Source organism: Carettochelys insculpta, chromosome 6 (assembly GCF_033958435.1).
Source record: "Carettochelys insculpta isolate YL-2023 chromosome 6, ASM3395843v1, whole genome shotgun sequence".
NCBI lineage: Eukaryota > Metazoa > Chordata > Testudines > Carettochelyidae > Carettochelys > Carettochelys insculpta.
The window spans coordinates 60,632,372-60,649,373 of record NC_134142.1 but is presented as its reverse complement, the minus strand read 5'-3'; the positions used below and the strand labels follow the sequence as shown (position 1 = coordinate 60,649,373).

At 45.0% G+C, this 17,002-nt stretch overlaps 1 protein-coding gene across 1 annotated transcript; it reads right to left on the bottom strand.

The window, feature by feature from the left end:
- Positions 1–11,215: 11,215 nt before the first annotated feature.
- On the bottom strand, positions 11,216–16,032 carry RPUSD2 (RNA pseudouridine synthase domain containing 2). The gene is made up of 3 exons (XM_074998849.1): positions 15,547–16,032; positions 14,115–14,411; positions 11,216–12,983 (listed from the first exon to the last, which is right to left on the bottom strand). The coding sequence occupies exons 1-3, from the start codon at positions 15,937–15,939 to the stop codon at positions 12,201–12,203; spliced, it is 1,473 nt and encodes a 490-aa protein (XP_074854950.1). The 5' UTR covers positions 15,940–16,032; the 3' UTR covers positions 11,216–12,200.
- Between the last annotated feature and the right edge of the window lie 970 nt (positions 16,033–17,002).

The following is a 17,002-nucleotide window of genomic DNA, read 5'->3' as shown; positions in this document are numbered from 1 at the left end:
GAAGCTGTCTTTTGTTCTCTTCACCGATTGAAGCCTCTGGACTTCCATCATTGCTCTCGGGAGCGATACCGATTATTTAGCAGCCTGCTTAAAACCCCTGCTAGGCTCATCATCCACACACAGTTCCTCTTGGAACAAGGGGGTGGGCGGCAAGCCGCTGGGAGCCTGCCGCAATCAATTACTTCACCGTTGAAAGGCATTTTGCTGCCCAAGCAGCTCCCTATAGGGGTACACGTGCTGCCTTTCTTCACCCCCACCCCACGTCCCACAGGCTGTGAGCTAGGGGGATGCTCTCTGTCACAGGTGGGACACGTGGGCTGCTGCATTGTTACACAGGGAACAAAGGAAAAAAGCAGTCCAGTAGCACTTTAAAGACTAACAAAATAATTTATTAGGTGATGAGCTTTTGTGGGGCAGACCCACTTCTTCAGACCATAGCCATACCGGAACAGACTCAATATTTAAGGCATAGGGAACCAAAAACAGTAATCAAGATTGACAAATCAGAAAAAATTATTAAGGTGAGCAAATCAGAGAGCAGAGGGGCCAGGGGGGGAGTCAAGAATTAGATTAAGCCAAGTATGCAAAAGAGCCCCATAATATCCCAGAAAATTTGCATCCAATGGACAGGGCCAGACAAATACCCAGAGACCAGCTATTCCAAGATAGGCCCAAAAAAGCCAAGAACAGAACACCAATGGTCATTACCTACAGCCCCCCAACCACTGCAATGCATTATTAAAGACCTACGACCTATCCTTAATCGGGATGCCACACTCCAGAAGGCCCTAGGTGACAGGCCTGTTCTCTCCTTCAGACAACCTCCCAACCTTATGAGGATTCTAACCAATAGCCACAGTCTATACCACAGGAATACCAGTCCTGGGACTTTTCCTTGCAACAAAGCCCGCTGCCAGCTTTGTCCACATATCTATTCTGGCGATACCATCACTGGACCTAACCAGGTTATTCACAGAATCACAGGCACATTCTCATGTTCCTCAACTAACATCATATATGCCATCATTGGCCAGCAATGCCCAGATGCTTTGTATGTTGGACAGACTTCAAACTGTCTCAGACAAAGAGTTAATGGGCACAAAACAGACATCAAAACATTCCTGATCCACAAACCAGTTAGGCTACATCATGGGTGTCCAACCTTTTGGCTTGGCTGGGCTGCATTGAGTGAAGAGGAATTGTCTTGGGCCCCATATAAAATATATAATATAGTTAATGTATATAAATCACATAATAATGTTAAAAGTTTACAATCTTGTGGGGCCGCATTACTAGCTGTCCAGGGCCACGGGTTGGACATGCCTGGTCTACATTTTAATGGCGTGGGCCATTCTGTTAATGACTTAAGAGTTTGCATCTTATTGAAAAAGAATTTTCAGTCTGCTTTGGAAAGAGAAACTGCTGAACTCTCTTTCATATTCAAATTTGACACATTAACACGTGGTTTGAACCGGGATGCAAATTTTCTGGGACATTATAAGGGCTCTTTTGCATACTTGGCTTAATCCAATTCTTGACTCCCCACCCCCTCCTGCCCCTCTGCTCTCTGATTTGCTCACCTTGATCATTTTTTTCTGATTTGTCAACCTTGATTACTGTTTTTGGTTCTCTGTGCCTTAAATATTGAGTCTGTTCTGGTCTGGCTATGGTCTGAAGAAGAGGGTCTGTCCCACAAAAACTCACCTAATAAATTATTTGGTTAGTCTTTAAAGTGCTACTTGACTGCTTTTTTGTTTTGATAGTATATAGACTAGCACGGCTCTCTCTCTGTTACTAGGGAACAAAGGGGATCTGATCCCAGCTCTTAAGTCCTCTGGCTTTCCTCTTCTAAGGAGGAAGAATCAGAACCCACTCAAAATAGCCGCCCTCTTTTCTTATAGTGGTGAATTGGCTAGGTGTAGCAATTACTCATCTGCCAGTAAGATAGAACTTCCAGAGCTGAAGAAGTGGGTCTGGACCACAAAAGCTCATCCCACAATAAAACATGCTGTTAGTCTTTAAAGTGCTACAGGACTTCTTTTGCGTTTTGTGAAGTCACAGACTAACAGGGTTGTGGCTGTGGCTGTGGCTCTCTGTGGCTGTGTCTACACGTACTCCTCCTTTTGGAGGGGGCACGTTAATGAGGCAGTTCAGAAGATCCTAATAAGGAACTCACATGAATATGCAGCACCTCTTCAGCATAATGGCAGCAGCACACAATTCGAAAGTGCCGCTTTTGGAATGCACGCCACCTGTGTAGACAGTGGCCTTTCGAAAAGACCCCCCAGACTTCAAAAGCCCCTTCTTCCTAAAACCAAATAGGAAGAAGGGTATTTCAAAGCCAGGGAGTCTTTTCGAAAGGCTCCCATCTACACAGGCAGCATGCATTCCGAAAGAGGCTCTTTGGAATTGTGTGTGGTTGCCATTATGCTAATGAGGCACTGCATATTCATATCAGCACCTCATTAGGATCTTCCAAACTGCCTCATTAACATGCCCCCTCCAAAAGGAGGGGGAATGTGCAGACACAGCCTGTGACTGCGCATATGTGACTGTAAAACACTGGTATCTGAGCTAACAAATTCCTACCTATAGTAGTTTCTTGTCCTTCAGGGGCACCTGTTCTTTTTGTTAGTGGGAAATGCCTAGGTTGCCCCTCTGCTTAGGCAAGTTTATGCACTACTTTAGATACAGAACAACATCTGGGCAACTATTAGCTCAAGACCAACTGCTTTCTTAGGAACTGCAAACAGCTGTTTCGTGGTATTTGGGATGCTCTGGCAGGGAGGAGAAGAACGGGGATAGGGCACACTTGGGAAGGGAGCAAGAAAGAGGCAGAACAGGGGCAGGGTGGCAGCAGAACAGCTGCAGGAAGAGGCAGGTCAGGGTAGACTCAAGGGGTGGACTCGGGGCATGATCTGGGGTGGGGGGGTTGAGCACCCCCATCCTAGTGGGTAAGTCAGGAGCTACCTGGCTGTGTCTACACTTGCATTTCTCTTTTGAAAAAAGTATGCAAATGAGGGAAATCAAAAATGTAAATGAAGTGCAGTTTTGCATATCTGGCACCTCATTTGCGTATTCTTATTTCAAAAGAAGCTCTTTTGAAAGACGAAAACCAGTGTAGATACTGCTCTTTTGAAAGTAAACACCATCTTTGAAAGAATCCTTCTTGCCATAAAGGGAAGAGTCTTTTGAAGATGGGGTTTACTTTCAAAAGAGCAGTGTCTAATCTGGTTTTCTTCTTTCAAAAGACACTCTTTTGAAATAATATGCAAATGAGGTGTGATATGCAAATCTGCACCTCATTCACATTTTTTATTTCCCTCATTTGCATACCTCTTACAAAAAAGGAATGCAAATGTAGACACAGCCCTAGTGCATATAATTGTTTTTAAAGCCAGATATCGTTTTTGCCTTCACAGCATTCCCTGGAAAGGAGTTCCACAGGTTGATTGCATACTGTGTGAAGAAACATTTCCTTTTTCAAAAAAAGCGCTGCTGCTTTTTCATTCATTTTGGTGTCCCTGGTTCTTGTATTATATGAAGGAGTAAATAAACAATCGTATTCAGCTTCTCATCAGTCGTGATTTTATAGATCTATCATCTTCCCTTTCAGAGGTCTCTTTTTCAAGATGAATAATCCCAGTGTCTTTAATTTTTCCTCATTCAGAAGCTGTTCCATATCCTTAATGAGTTTTGGTACTCTGCTCTGTACCTCTTTCATTTCTAATATTGCTTTATTTTGAGAGGGGGCAATTAAAACTGCATGCAGTATTTGAGATGTGGGTATACTTTGAATTGATATGGTGTCATTATGATATTTTCTATTCTAACTCTCCCTTTCCTAAGGGCTCCTAACACTGTTAGCTTTTTTGATTGTCACTCTAAAGCAGTGAGCAATTGTCAGAGAAATATCCATGAAAACTTCAAGATATAATTTGAGTGGTAAAAGCTAATTGAGACTCCATCTTTTAGTATGTACAGTTGGGATGTTTTCCAATTTGCAACATTTTACATTTATCAGCATTGAATTTTATCACGCTATCACCCAGTTTTGAGAGAGCCCTTTGTAATGCTTCACAGTCATTTTGGGATTTAGCTATCCTGAATAATTTTGTACGATCTGCATACTTTGCGTCCTCCCTGCTAACATCTTTTTCTAGTAGCGGTCTTCAACTAGACCAAGTGATCAAATTTATCTGTTAGGGATACATTTTTTTTAGAAAGTACTTCGTATGCGCCTGCAATGCAATTACATTTGTGGTGCAAGATTAGCAAGGACCCATAGTTTTAACGGTCATGCCAAAAAAAAAAAAAAAAGAGGGATTAACACTCAGGCTGACTTTACACCTTTAATATCCCACTGTGGCAAAACAGCCTCTCTTTTACCCATCCTACCAAGACAGGAATTGTGGGAGCTAGAAGGAAGCCTCCACAGCTAAGGGAAGGAACATCAGTACACTGAAGTTTGGGATTTGGAAGTTTGTTTAAATTTATCTACAGTGTTCATTTCCATCTGGTTCCTCTGGGAAATTATTTGCTTGGTCAAAAAATGAAGTGAGATTTATTTAGTTTATGAGCTTGGACCACCCACAAGATCCCAGAAAGGGCTCCCTCTCTAAACAATCATGAAAACCAGGTTGTACTGGGATCAAAATCTCTAGGAAGCAATTGCTGTCTGCTAATGCAGGCACTGCAGGCTCCTAGCAAGCCCTTCTTGAGTTTATGCTTGCAGTCCTGCACTCCATGCTGTCTTTAGCAGGCCAGGCCTACAATAAAAAGTTAACAACCCAAAGCAGCAGAAATGTAGTGCTTTAAAGACTAACAAAAGGATTTATTCAGTGATGAGCTTTCGTGGGACAGACCCACTTCATCAGATCAATCTGAGGAAGTGGGTCTGTCCCACGAAAGCTCATCACTGAATAAATCCTTTTGTTAGTCTTTAAAGTGCTACATTTCTGCTGCTTTGGTTTGTTGGAATACAGACTAACACAGCTACCTCACTGTCACTAATAAAAAGTTAAAGCTGATCCAGACATGCAACTTAAGGGTGTGAAAAATCCATAGCCAGAAGAGCCAGTGCTCGGTTTGGAAGAATTCTTCCTTCAACCTAGACACCACCTGTTGGAGAGGTGGATCCACTACTACAGCAAGTATCGGAGGGGTAGCTGTGTTAGTCTGGATCTGTAACAGCAACGAAGGGTCCTGTGGCACCTTATAGACTAACAGAAAAGTTTTGAGCGTGAGCTTTCGTGAGCACAGACTCACTTCATCAGATGCTGGTCTTGGAAATTTGCAGGGCCAGGTATAAATAAGCCAGAGCAAGGGTGGGGATAACAAGGTTATCTCAGTCAGCAAGGGTGAGGCTTACTACCAGCAGTTGATCTGGAGGTGTGAACACCAAGGGAGAGGAAGCTGCTTCTGTATTTAGCCAGCCATTCGCAGTCTTTGTTTAAGCCAGAGCTGAGGGTGTCGAATTTGCAGATGAATTGTGGCTCAGAAATTTCTCTTTGGAGTCTGGTCCTGAAATTTGTTTGCTGTAGGATAGCTACTTTTAAGTCTGCTACTGTGTGGCCTGGGAGATCTCCTACAGCAAAGAAATTTCAGGACCAGACTCCAAAGAGAAATTTCTGAGCCACAATTCATCTGCAAATTCAACGCCCTCAGCTGTGGCTTAAACAAAGACTGCGAATGGCTGGCTAAATACAGAAGCAGCTTCCTCTCCCTTGGTGTTCACACCTCCAGATCAACTGCTGCTAGTAAGCCTAACCCTTGCTGACTGAGATAACCTTGTTATCCCCACCCTTGCTCTGGCTTATTTATACCTGGCCCTGCAGATTTCCAAGACCAGCATCTGATGTAGTGAGTCTGTGCTCATGAAAGCTCACGCTCAAAACTTTTCTGTTAGTCTATAAGGTGCCACAGGACCCTTCGTTGCTACTACAACAAGGGAGATCCCCCGCCTGTCACTGCAATGAGTGTCTATGCATATAGCCTCATATAAGTGATCCTGTTGACCTCTGTGGGGTTACTTATTTGGATAAGGTTTGCAAGGTCTGGGGCTCAGTTAATTCTAGGTCAATTGATTCCAATCCCTCAAAACAAAACAAAACAAAAACCAGAGGAAGGTCTCCCCCCTACCCTCCCCCTCATCCCAAATGCTTATTTCTTGGAACTGGTCAAGTCTATCCTGAAATTAAGCAGATTTTAACATAAAATTCTATCCAAAAAAGCAAGTTGGGTCCTTCTGTCCTTTGAATCTATCAGCTTGTTTTATCCAAAAGGGGAACATGAGAGTAGCAATACTGACTGAGACAAAAGGTGCATCTAGCCCAGCATCCTGTCTCTGAGGCTAGAGCTATACTGTAGCCCTACCTTGAAATAAGTTACACAATTTGCATGATGCAAATTGCATAAGTTATTTTAAGTCTTCTTATTTTGAACCCAGTGCAGGCTTATTTCGAAATTCCTGCTAACCCTCGTATGAGGAGGGTTATTGGGAACAATATACCATGCTCGAAATAGCCCTGCTATTTCGAGTGTGGTGTTTGGCCACGTGGTTTCTCTTTTGGGATACAAACATATTCAGAAATAGAAAGCGTAGGGTAGCCATAGCCTGAGAGTGGCTGGAGCCAGATTCTTCCCCATGGGCAGAACAGGGCAATTTATCAAGTGCTCCAGTCTCATCATCCAAACCAATTGCTGTCAGAGGTTTAGGGACATGGAAGACATTGAGTTGCATCTCTGATCATCCTAGTTAATAGCCACTGATTGACTTCTCTTTTGAACCCAGTTATATTATTGGCCTTTATAGCAACATCCCCTAACAAGTTCCACAGGTTTGTCTGTGCATTGTATGAGAAAGTACTGCCTCTCATGTTTTAAATCTGCCGGTTCTTGTTTCATGTTATTCCTTATGCACTCTCCATTCCTATCCCCTCCTTCTCCAGTCAACCCTTTTCCAAGGTGCACTATCCTTGTATTTTTTAATAGTTCATTTTAATGGAAGCTATTCCACAGTCGACACCCTTCTCTGGACTTTTTCCAGGTCTAATACATCATTTTTGAGGTGAAATATGCAGTTAATGGAACAGCAGAGCTCCATGAGGCAATTCTATTCCATGGTTTTCACACACAATTATAACCGTTTGAAGAAGCGTCTTACAGAATTTGCTTAACTGCGCTGCCAAACTCTTTAAATGCCTACTGCAATGGTAGACTTCAAAAGTTGTTAAATATACTAAAAATCCGGATGGAAGACAGAGCTGTCATGAGTTCTCTAAGAGACAGAGAAAAATCTATCTGTGCAAAATAAGTACATTGACAAGCAGATGAATTAGCAAGGCAACAGGATAGGACTCTTTCCCATGTGTCCTCAGCCAGCCCCCTCCCCTATCCCCATTTAGCCTCTCCCGAGTTTGTCTTCCCCACTAGGTCTTATGAGCCGTCTGACCCCCAACGCCCTCCACCCCCCGCTGTCTCCCGCCCCACTAGATGCTGTGAAGAAGGCATAGCAGGCTCTCTTCCCATCCTAGCCAGCTAGCAACACGTGCTCAGCTCTAGCACGACAGCGACCCCTAGTGGGCAAAAGGTGGAACTTTCAGCAGAAACTATTTTCTGCTTGTTTAAAAAAAATGCATCCTATTAATTTTCCACATGCACTGTGGTGCGGAATTTCTCCAGGAGTGGAGGGTGACTGTGGATGTGCATACACACATTGTTCTATGTGGCACGACTCTGGTTCCTATGCACTAAAGTAATACACAAAATAGTATGACTTGCATGGAAAGGTAGCCTGCCACAGTTAACAAGCAGCACTGTAGCACCTAAAAGACTAACCTATTTATTCCTGAGTAAGACCCACTTCATTAGATTGTTGACCCAGGGAGCAAGAGATGGACTCACCCTCAGCATTCTTCAAGCTAGAAGTCATGACACCAAGCTAGCACAAGAGCAGCAGAATGGCCATACTGGGTCAGACCTGTGGTCGATCTAGCCCAGTATCCTGTCTTCTGACAGGGGTCAATGCCAGGTGCCACTGCAAGAATGAATAGAACAGGCAATCATCATGATCTGTCCTATCACCCATTCCCAGCTTCTGACAAACAGAAGCTAGGGACAAAGTCCTGCCCATTCTGGCTAATAACCACTAACAGGATTATCCTCCACGAATTGCTCTAGTTCTTTTTTGAATCCCTTTAAAGACTGGACCATCAATAACATCCTTGGTCTGGAGCTCCACAGGTTGGATGTGCACTGCAGGAAGTACTTCCTTTGTTTTAAACCTGCCAGCTATCTCATTTGGGGACCTCTAGTTCGTGTGTTATAGGAAGGAAAAATAACTTCTTTATTCACTTTCTCCAGATGTCACAATTTTATAGACCTCTATCATAACCCCCCCCTTGGTCATCTCTTTTCCAAGCTAAAAATATGCAGGTTTATTAACATCTCCTACCGGACATCCATTCCGTACTCTTCTTTTCTGAACCTTTGCCAATTCCAATTTGTCTTTTTTGAGATTGTTTTCCAACATCCATTACCTTGTATTTCATCTGGCCTTTCATTTCCCAATCACCTAGCTTTGTGAGAGCCTTCTGAAGTTCTTCAGTCTCCTTTGGACTTAGTTATCTTGAGCAGTTTTGTATCATCTGCGAATTTTGCACCTCACTGATTACCCCTTTCTCCAGATCATTTATGAATATGTTGAATTGGTCTTAGTACCAACCCGAGAGAAACCACTAGTTACCTCTCTCCATTCTAAAAATGGAACTTTTATTCCTTTGTTCCCCACCTTTTACCCCAGGCGTCAGCAACCCCCCTGGGGGAGCCCAGGGTGGCATGTGAGACAATTTTCACGCAGCTTGTTCAAAGCCAGGCCGCCCATGGATTAACATAAGACCATTTAATGCTACCAGCCACCACCTAAATGTGGTGCTGGGAGTCCAGATGCTGAGATCAACAGCTTGAGGCAAGGCTGCCATGCCCTCATCAGAAAGCATGGAAACCCTGAGACTTCCAGCTGAAGCTTCCAGGGCTGTCAGGATCTCTGCTGTATGGGTGGGACCCTACAGTTTCAAAACAGCACTTTGTTCTTTACCATCAGTATTATACAGCTGAGGAGTAGAAAAAAGTTTAAATGTGGTCTGCAAAGGCACCACAATATTTCATGTGCCAAAATTATAAACACTGACAAAAGTCTCTTCGAAGACATGGCTCCTATTTGGGCATGTAGAAGACTAGATGTGACTATTCACAGTCAGAAAGCTCTATCATGGAAGAGGCTATCTTCTTACAAGGGCCTGGTAATGCATACCACTTTATGGTCCAGGCCTCTAGGTGCTGCTGTAATACAAATAACTATGCATGTTGACAAAGCACTGGGTAAAGAGGATTTTTGTTTGGCAAAGGTCCCCAGAGTTCCTTTTGTCTATCCTAGATGAGCTCTTGGCAGCCTTAGAGTAATCTGGTAACATTCTAGTCTTCCTAGTATCAGACAGAAAAGTTACTAGCACTGCACTGGCTTGTGCAGGCGGTTACTATCCAATGCAGGCAAGTACAAAAGAGTCAGCACACACCTACCAACATAAGCATTAAGGTTGTGATGGAAAAATTCCCTCTGCTACGCCAAATAAGGAATACATGGGGATTGGGTTGGAGAGTACACTGCTGCCCTGTCCTTAACAAAACAAAACAAAAACCAGAAAATGTGCAGCATATAAAAAAGAGTTTTACACACACCACACAAACACATGGAATGACCTAATTCTCCAAATGCCTCTGATGTGATTAGAGCTTTTAGAACAAGCTCCAGAAAAGTAAAAACTAACACCAGTATTGTAAGTTTTACTTCTACTGTTCAGAACCCTGTGGTCTGCCGATATCAATGCCGCAATCAGAAATTTCATTTTGCAACAGCTCAAGTCTCCAAGCAATAGCAGACGTTGATGCTGAAGCTCCTCCTATTGAGGCTGGGAGCTGGATCGGTTAGTAAGAAACCACCCCCCTTGGAACCATTGAAAAGGCAAGAGAACGAAGTAGAGCTTTCCTGGAGGCAACAAGGCTCTGCCACCTTACATATCACTTAGCTTTCTGGAAATTTTCTACGCACGGCATGTGGAAGGAAACAGTCAAGATACGTTAGAAAAGAGGCACAGCATACAGCTGTTATAAATGGGAGCTGCAAAGGAATTCCTGAACTTACCTGGAGGGTTAGGAAAGGGTTAAGCTACCCTTGCCTTGAGGAAGGGTGCCTGGGGGGGGAAGTGGCAATGAGCCAATAAGAACTAGAGGAAAAATTCAAAAGCAAAATGGAAATCAGGAAAACTTTGCAGTCTCTGGGAACTGCAGAGACAGGGTCTAGCAGTGTTTTATTTGTTAAGCTGGTCCCTGTTACTTGCAGTCCAAGTGCCAAGGTGGGGAAATCAGCCATGACAAGAGCACAATGGGGTTAAGTAATAAGAAGAGAAACTGCATGGGAGGAGGTACGCAATATAGGAAAATGAAATGGAGACTGGTTAAAGCATGTAAGGACTGTTTTGGGTGGACTCAATAGCACTGTAGACCAGGGGGGTGCAAACTGGGGAGCTGCAAAATTTCAAGTGGGGGATACAGTACAATTCCCCCTGCCCCCTAGAGGCCCTCCACTGTCTCCCCACAGCCTCTTGTGGCTCAGCCGCCTGTGCTATTGGCAGACATCTGGCTTCATTTCCAGTCCCCATAACCCCAACCCCACCATGATAGGGACCTATGCAGCCTCTCCTGCAGCTTCTCTAGGCTAGGCTGACCTGTGCTGCCAGCCCTCCAGCCCCTTTAGGGGTTCACCATCCCCTGGGAATGCTGGAATCATTTCCAGTGTCCCAGACACATTAACTGCCTCTCCCAGTTCGTGTGGCAGAAGCAGCTTAGTGAAGGGGGTAGGAAATGTGAGCTTCTACCAGGCCAGCCCCTTTGCTCAGGATTTCCAAGAGTTCAGACGTTATTTTTTTTAAGCGTTGATCTTTTGTTTAACTTTGCCTGAGAGGGCTGGAGAAAGTAGCGAGGGGAGAGAATGGGCTCTTCAAATGACAGGGAGATGTTTTTTCATTTTTCCCCAAGCTGGAGAGTGGATGGGGACAGGCTCTTGAAACAGCAAGAAAAAAAGAGATTTTTTTTAATATATAAAAATATAGCACTCTCCAGCTCATTAAAATTTTTGAAATATGTTACTCTATGCCTGTATATTTGCATTTATACACGGATTAATAAAATCCAAAAAAATGGAAACTTATGTTGGTATATTTAAAAAAAATAATCCAACCTTTCAGCACATAAAAAAAATAAGTATATAGAATGTAAGAACTTAGACAGGTTGGGGAGCCCTGGCTAATTGCAGGGACGAAAAGGGGACCCCAACACAAAAACTTTGCTCACCCCTGCTGTAGGTAACTGAATTTTTAGCTGGAGCAGTATTATTTTCCCAGGAATTCTGCAAAGCTCATTTAAGGATAGACTATGTTCCATGCCAGAACAAACCAAAAAAAAGGAAACTGGAAACGTAGGAAGGAAATCTCTTATTGACAACTGCACAGTGCACCAGAACTCCAAATAAAATAAATGCAGATTAACCTGGCAGTAGAAGAATCAGTCTGCCTAGTGCCAGGGCATGAAAAAACATAAGACCACCACAGAAGTTGATCTGAGTGTGACCCCTGAGTATTTTAGGCTGATTAGTATCTCACGATTCTGATTCAGAAAGACAAGGCTGTTAGATAACTGACACAGCAGAAGAGTCAAGTTCCTGATTGTTCTAGCTGTATGTATTTAGTAAGCATCTGTGTTCAATTTGCAAACAAGTTCCTGAAAACGGGGTGGTGAGAAGACAAAGATGATGAAGCAATTGTTCGAAGCATCTCACCTTTGAATAATATTTTCCTCCCATCACTGTAGCCACATTAAGGAAAACATAGTTAAAGTGTCTTGAATTAACCATCTCTCCCTTCAGTAGCTAGGAGCGGTTTCATTTTTAGGAAAATTCTCAAAACTAATAAGAACTCTTCTCACCTCCTCAGAATCGATAATCAATCCAGGCACAATGCAATACATAATGGTGGAAGATAGCAGAACTCCAATAAAGTATTTTTAACTACAGACAAATTCAGGACTTTACCAAATACTTTCCTTCCAACAAAACTAAAATGAAACAAAAAGGTCAGTATCTATTCTTAGTTCTCATCCCAGTCCTCTAGAGCCCAGTCTGGCATTTTCGAACTGTATTCAAACTCTGCTCCCTTGTAGCGTAAGGCATGCAGGTACATCACCAGCTCCTTAGGAGATGGGTCCTGCCTCACTATTTTACACTCCTCACACAGAGGGTCCTTTTCTTCTGAATGTCCATCCCGAATTCCACTTGAACTAGCTCCTTCAGAGTCTGTGTCATGTGTTTGTGGCCTGGTGTCAGAATTCTGCAAGGAAGACAGTATTTCAACTTCCTTCTGACCCTCAGAATCCTCAGGTCTGCAGGAGTCTGCAGGCATGGGCTCAGTCTCAACTGGCTTAGTACAGCAACCAGAACGGTCACATTCTTCACTTCCCATGATGGGTTTGAGGTCCTCCTCTGAAATGTCCAAAACGCTCAAGCTTTGTTTGGAACGATGTTCTTCCACTAAAGCCCTGAGAAGCTCCTCATCTGTTTTATTAATCTCACCACCCTTGCCCTTATTAGGGCCCCAAGCTTCCATACTGTAGATGGGGTCATTGACAATTGGATATCCCAGGAACTGCAAATGGACCCGGATCTGATGCGTGCGGCCTGTGTACGGAAAACACTTAACCACACTGGTCTTGCCGTTATAACTAAGCCTTTGGAAGACAGTTTTACAGGGCTTGCCTTTGGGATCCACACGACACACCCCCACTTTGTAAGAAACGACCAGGATGGGTTCTTCACACGTCACTTCATTTTCTGGAAACTCCCCAAGTACGCGGCAGACATATTCCTTTTCCAGCTATCGGAGGAAAACAGTGAACATCAGAAACACATCAATCCATACCTCTTGAGCTCCAAGTACATTAAGCTTTAATACTAACCATTACTGCCTTCCCCTTCACTTAGAGATATGTGGGGAAGCTCAGATATTTCAGTTACAGGATTGTAGATAAAGAGAAAAACATGCATCTCAGAAGTACTTCGTTATAAGGTGAAGTCTTCCATTTAGACCTATACTGGTTTCTGTCTCACTCAGGGCTACTTTATTGAGTTTGATAACTTTATAATTCAGCATTTCAACTAAGATCTAGAAAACCATTTTAACAACATTAAATCCAAATGTATTTCAAGATTTATTTTCAGATGTGCGTTGTCCCCCTTATGTTTATGACCTTGCTACAAGCTCAAAAGCCAGAATCCCACAACTGGACTTTGGCAGGTTGTGGGCTCTGTCACCCACGTTCATCAATTTTATATGGCTATGATACATTCTGTACAAAGTATGCTTTGTGAGGTATTTGAAAACAATCTGCTGAATCATGTCGTGTCAAAATAGGTATAACACAGTTTACGCAGCTGCGAAATTTCTGTGTGATTGTTATGGAAACATGCTGTAGTTCTGAACACCCACAGAACATTTTCTCAAAGACAAAGACACACTGGCATGTCACCTAGGTGCTAAAAGGCCATTACCTATTTAATTGGAGATATACTAGCAGGACAAGTTGTAAACAAGACATTTATCGTGCACCTGAAGGTCAGCTAGCAGCTCGTGTAAGCCATGGAACTGCCAAGAACCAGTTAATACTTTTCCAGTACAAAGAGAGAAAAATGCCTCTAGATATCACGCCTCCCTGTTCTTTGGGCACAGAAGATCACTTGCAAGACAAATGGTGTAACACTGAAGTAAGGAAAACAGGTGTGCTGGAGCAATTTTTATAGCATGGATGCTGAGAGCCACTGGACCAAAGTGTTAGCCCTGTACATAATGAAAACCACTTCAACATTTATGCATTAAAAATGAAGGCAGGCACAGCTGCGATGTAAACTTCAGGGCTCACGTTTGGTCAGCAAGTTGTACTTGGGCAAAATCTGCTTAAAGAGCTCTTTAAAGATGCACTTGGAAAATCAGCTACAAATCAGCCCTCACCTGTCTCTGTCGAACTTGCTCATCAATCCTCTTGGACACTTCTGCAGTCTTGGCAAACATGAGCACACCAGAAGTCATGCGATCAAGCCGATGAATAGTGTGCAACTCCTTCAGGTTATGCTCTTTGCCCAAGATGAAAATGACCGTGTTGTGTCGAAATCTGCCGCATGGGTGTACCGGTAAAGAGGAAGGTTTGTCCACAACCACCATCTCATCATTCTCTACCAAAATCTGAATAGGCTGAGCAGTGACTGGAGGCTCATGGCGATGCATTGTATTCCTCAGAAAATCATTATTCTACAAGCAAGAGAGATTTAGAAGAGTTAAGATTTTCCCAAACGTCCTCGATTTGTGAAAAATAAGGGATATGAAGCCTACATCTAGAACAAAGTGGGAGCCAACGTGATGAAATCAGCTAAAGATATATTGGAAAATTATGGTGTATTATAATCATGATGCATACTGGCTCTTCAAAGCCCACCTCCATCAATACTGTCTTGCCTAGTATTTTTTTAAGGAAGAAGGATGACTCATAATGCAACAGGCCACACGTGGGCAATGCTGCCTAACAAAGATATAGTTCTTCCTGACTCCTGCAGCTGAGCTACTTATACATGGAAAGTTTGATTAATTTTAACTAGTACAGCTCCAAGTACCATCATGAAGTTCAATTTAATAGTTCTGGTTTCAAGTCACACCTTAATTTATATGGAAAAGCATCCCTATACAGAGAAAGCCTTACTCCTTGCTCCTGTGGGAAACGACTAGGTCTTCCTGGATGTCCTGTGCATAGATAAGTGGGTATTGATCCTAACTGAAGCTTTCAGGTCATATCATAATAGAAAACAACAACTATGTTTAAACGTGGATGTGGCCAAACTATTTTTCCCATACGAACAGAACAATCGAGCCATCAGGACATGTTAGGGCTGTGGTGTCCAACCAGCGAAGGAGCCACTTTATTCTGAAAATATATTTAATGTTCAAGCCAACCAGCCGCATGTGGTTAGTGCTGTATGCAGCATGCTGGGTACTGCCGTGTTAGCGAACTAGGTTTTCGTGATGTAGGCTGCTATTCTCCATACTCCAGGTCACCACAAATCAGCTACATACACTTCAAAATGCTGTTTTAATTGGCTGGGTTCTGTAGTCTAAACAAGGGACTTGAGACTTTCTAGAGTGGGAAATGTGACAGCCCTGCCTCCACCCACCTAGAACCAGGCAATGAATCGGCACCTGCGATTACAGTTAGAGACACAGCCCTGAGCGGTCCGAAGGGCAGGGTTGTGTCCCGCGGAGACGACAGGAATGCGAGTGTGAAGATGGGGGGCCGGGTGAGGGGCATTAATTTGTCCTTGCCGACCCCCACCATGAGGTATAACCGCCCGTCGGTACCAAGCCCGCGGTAAGCCGGAGCCTGTCCCTCACTCGCCTTGAGCACGACACCGAGGTCCCGCACGGGCTGCTCGTTGAGGCGCAGGCGGCCGGCGCGGGCGGCGGCGCAGTAGTAGTCGAGGGGCTGGGCTCGGAACTCGGTGCGGAAGACGTGCAGCAGGGTCTTGCCCACCCAGCGGCCCTTGCAGTAGGTCTGGAAGTCGAAGTGGTAGGGCCGCACCTTGCGCAGCCCGCCCTCGAAGTAGTAGCACGTCTCGGCGAAGTGCGTCTCGCCGAAGCTCACGCCCGGGTTGAGCTTCCTCGGCGGGGGAACGTAGCGCTCGCCGCGACCCGGTCGCTTCTCCTCGCCCCTCAGCAGCCGTCGCCGCTTGACCGGGGGAGGCGCGTCCCCGTTGTTGCCGGTGCCGGTGCCGGTGCCGGTCTCCTCCATGAGGCCGTGCAAGGGCGCTAGGGCGGCGAGCGAGCAGCGGACTGCAGAGCCGGGAGCGAGCAGGCACCGCCCAGCGATCACGGCCTCAGCCAACCTCCCCCACATGGCCTCAGACCTGCAGTCCCCAGAGAGCGTGTCACGCTCCACGCCAGCCAATCACCTCGCCAGGAGACAGTGACGCCTAATAAAAGCGACAGCAACCCAGTCTTTCCCCGCCCCCTTTTCCATTTGCGCGCAGTGGCTCGTAGCACGTAGGAGCCGCGGTCCAGGGCTAAGGCAGAGAGCGCAGGCACAGCACGGCCTATGCGTCCAGGCTGATTTCACCGACGTCTTCGCTAAGGCGTTTTGAGAGGGTCGCGCGGACTGCCTGCTGGGAGCATACGCTAGAGCTAGTTCTCGGTCCTGGAGGGGGAAGCAGGCCCCCTTAACGGGGTTGCTGCGGCTGGGATAGGGCTGCTCTGGTGCCTTCCTTTGCTAGGCTCCCGCTTCTCTTGTCCTCTCCTCTTCTCCGTCCTGTCCCCACCCCACAGCCTCCTCTGGTCTTGATCCCCTAATCACTCACAGGAAGCAGCTACAGAAAAAATAAACGAACAGTTGCTTCAACTTGCTCCAGAGCTGGCCTGCCTGCAGGGGACAGGGTCCAGGAAATGCACAGCTCACCAGAGCCTTATAGGTAAACAGAGCAAGCCTAGAAGTTGTGTGCTCAAAGAAATGTGGGGAAACAGAGTGACATGCCCCTGACTTCTGTTGGGGGAATCCTACAGCCCTTCTAAAACTATGCCCATGCATTTGTACCACAGGTAGTAACAGCGTAAAACTTTACCCTGCAACTGCTGGCTTAAAGGATTGCCAATGCTGTACGCATTCTTTGGATAGAGGACAGCATACGATACTAGTATTGGGGCAGGTAGGATACAACCTTCCCAGCCTTCTAGCAGCCTACAGCCTGCCCCGTGGCATAGGACAGCACCACTTAGCTAGCTGTTCAGTATGGCTCCCTGGAGAGCGAGGGGGGAGCTGAAAGATTATTTTGTGGGCCAGGGCCCTGCACAAGCCATAGGTA

What these genes read in the sequence shown, in the direction of transcription:
- RPUSD2 (XM_074998849.1), bottom strand. Translation starts at nt 15,939, where the DNA reads ATGGAGGAGACCGGCACCGGCACCGGCACCGGCAACAACGGGGACGCG. An exon ending in ACCTCGGTGTCGTGCTCAAG is followed by an intron (nt 14,412 to 15,546) that starts GCGAGTGAGGGA and finishes TCTTGCTTGTAG; the next exon opens with AATAATGATTTTCTGAGGAA. An exon ending in AGCAAGTTCGACAGAGACAG is followed by an intron (nt 12,984 to 14,114) that starts GTGAGGGCTGAT and finishes TTCCTCCGATAG; the next exon opens with CTGGAAAAGGAATATGTCTG.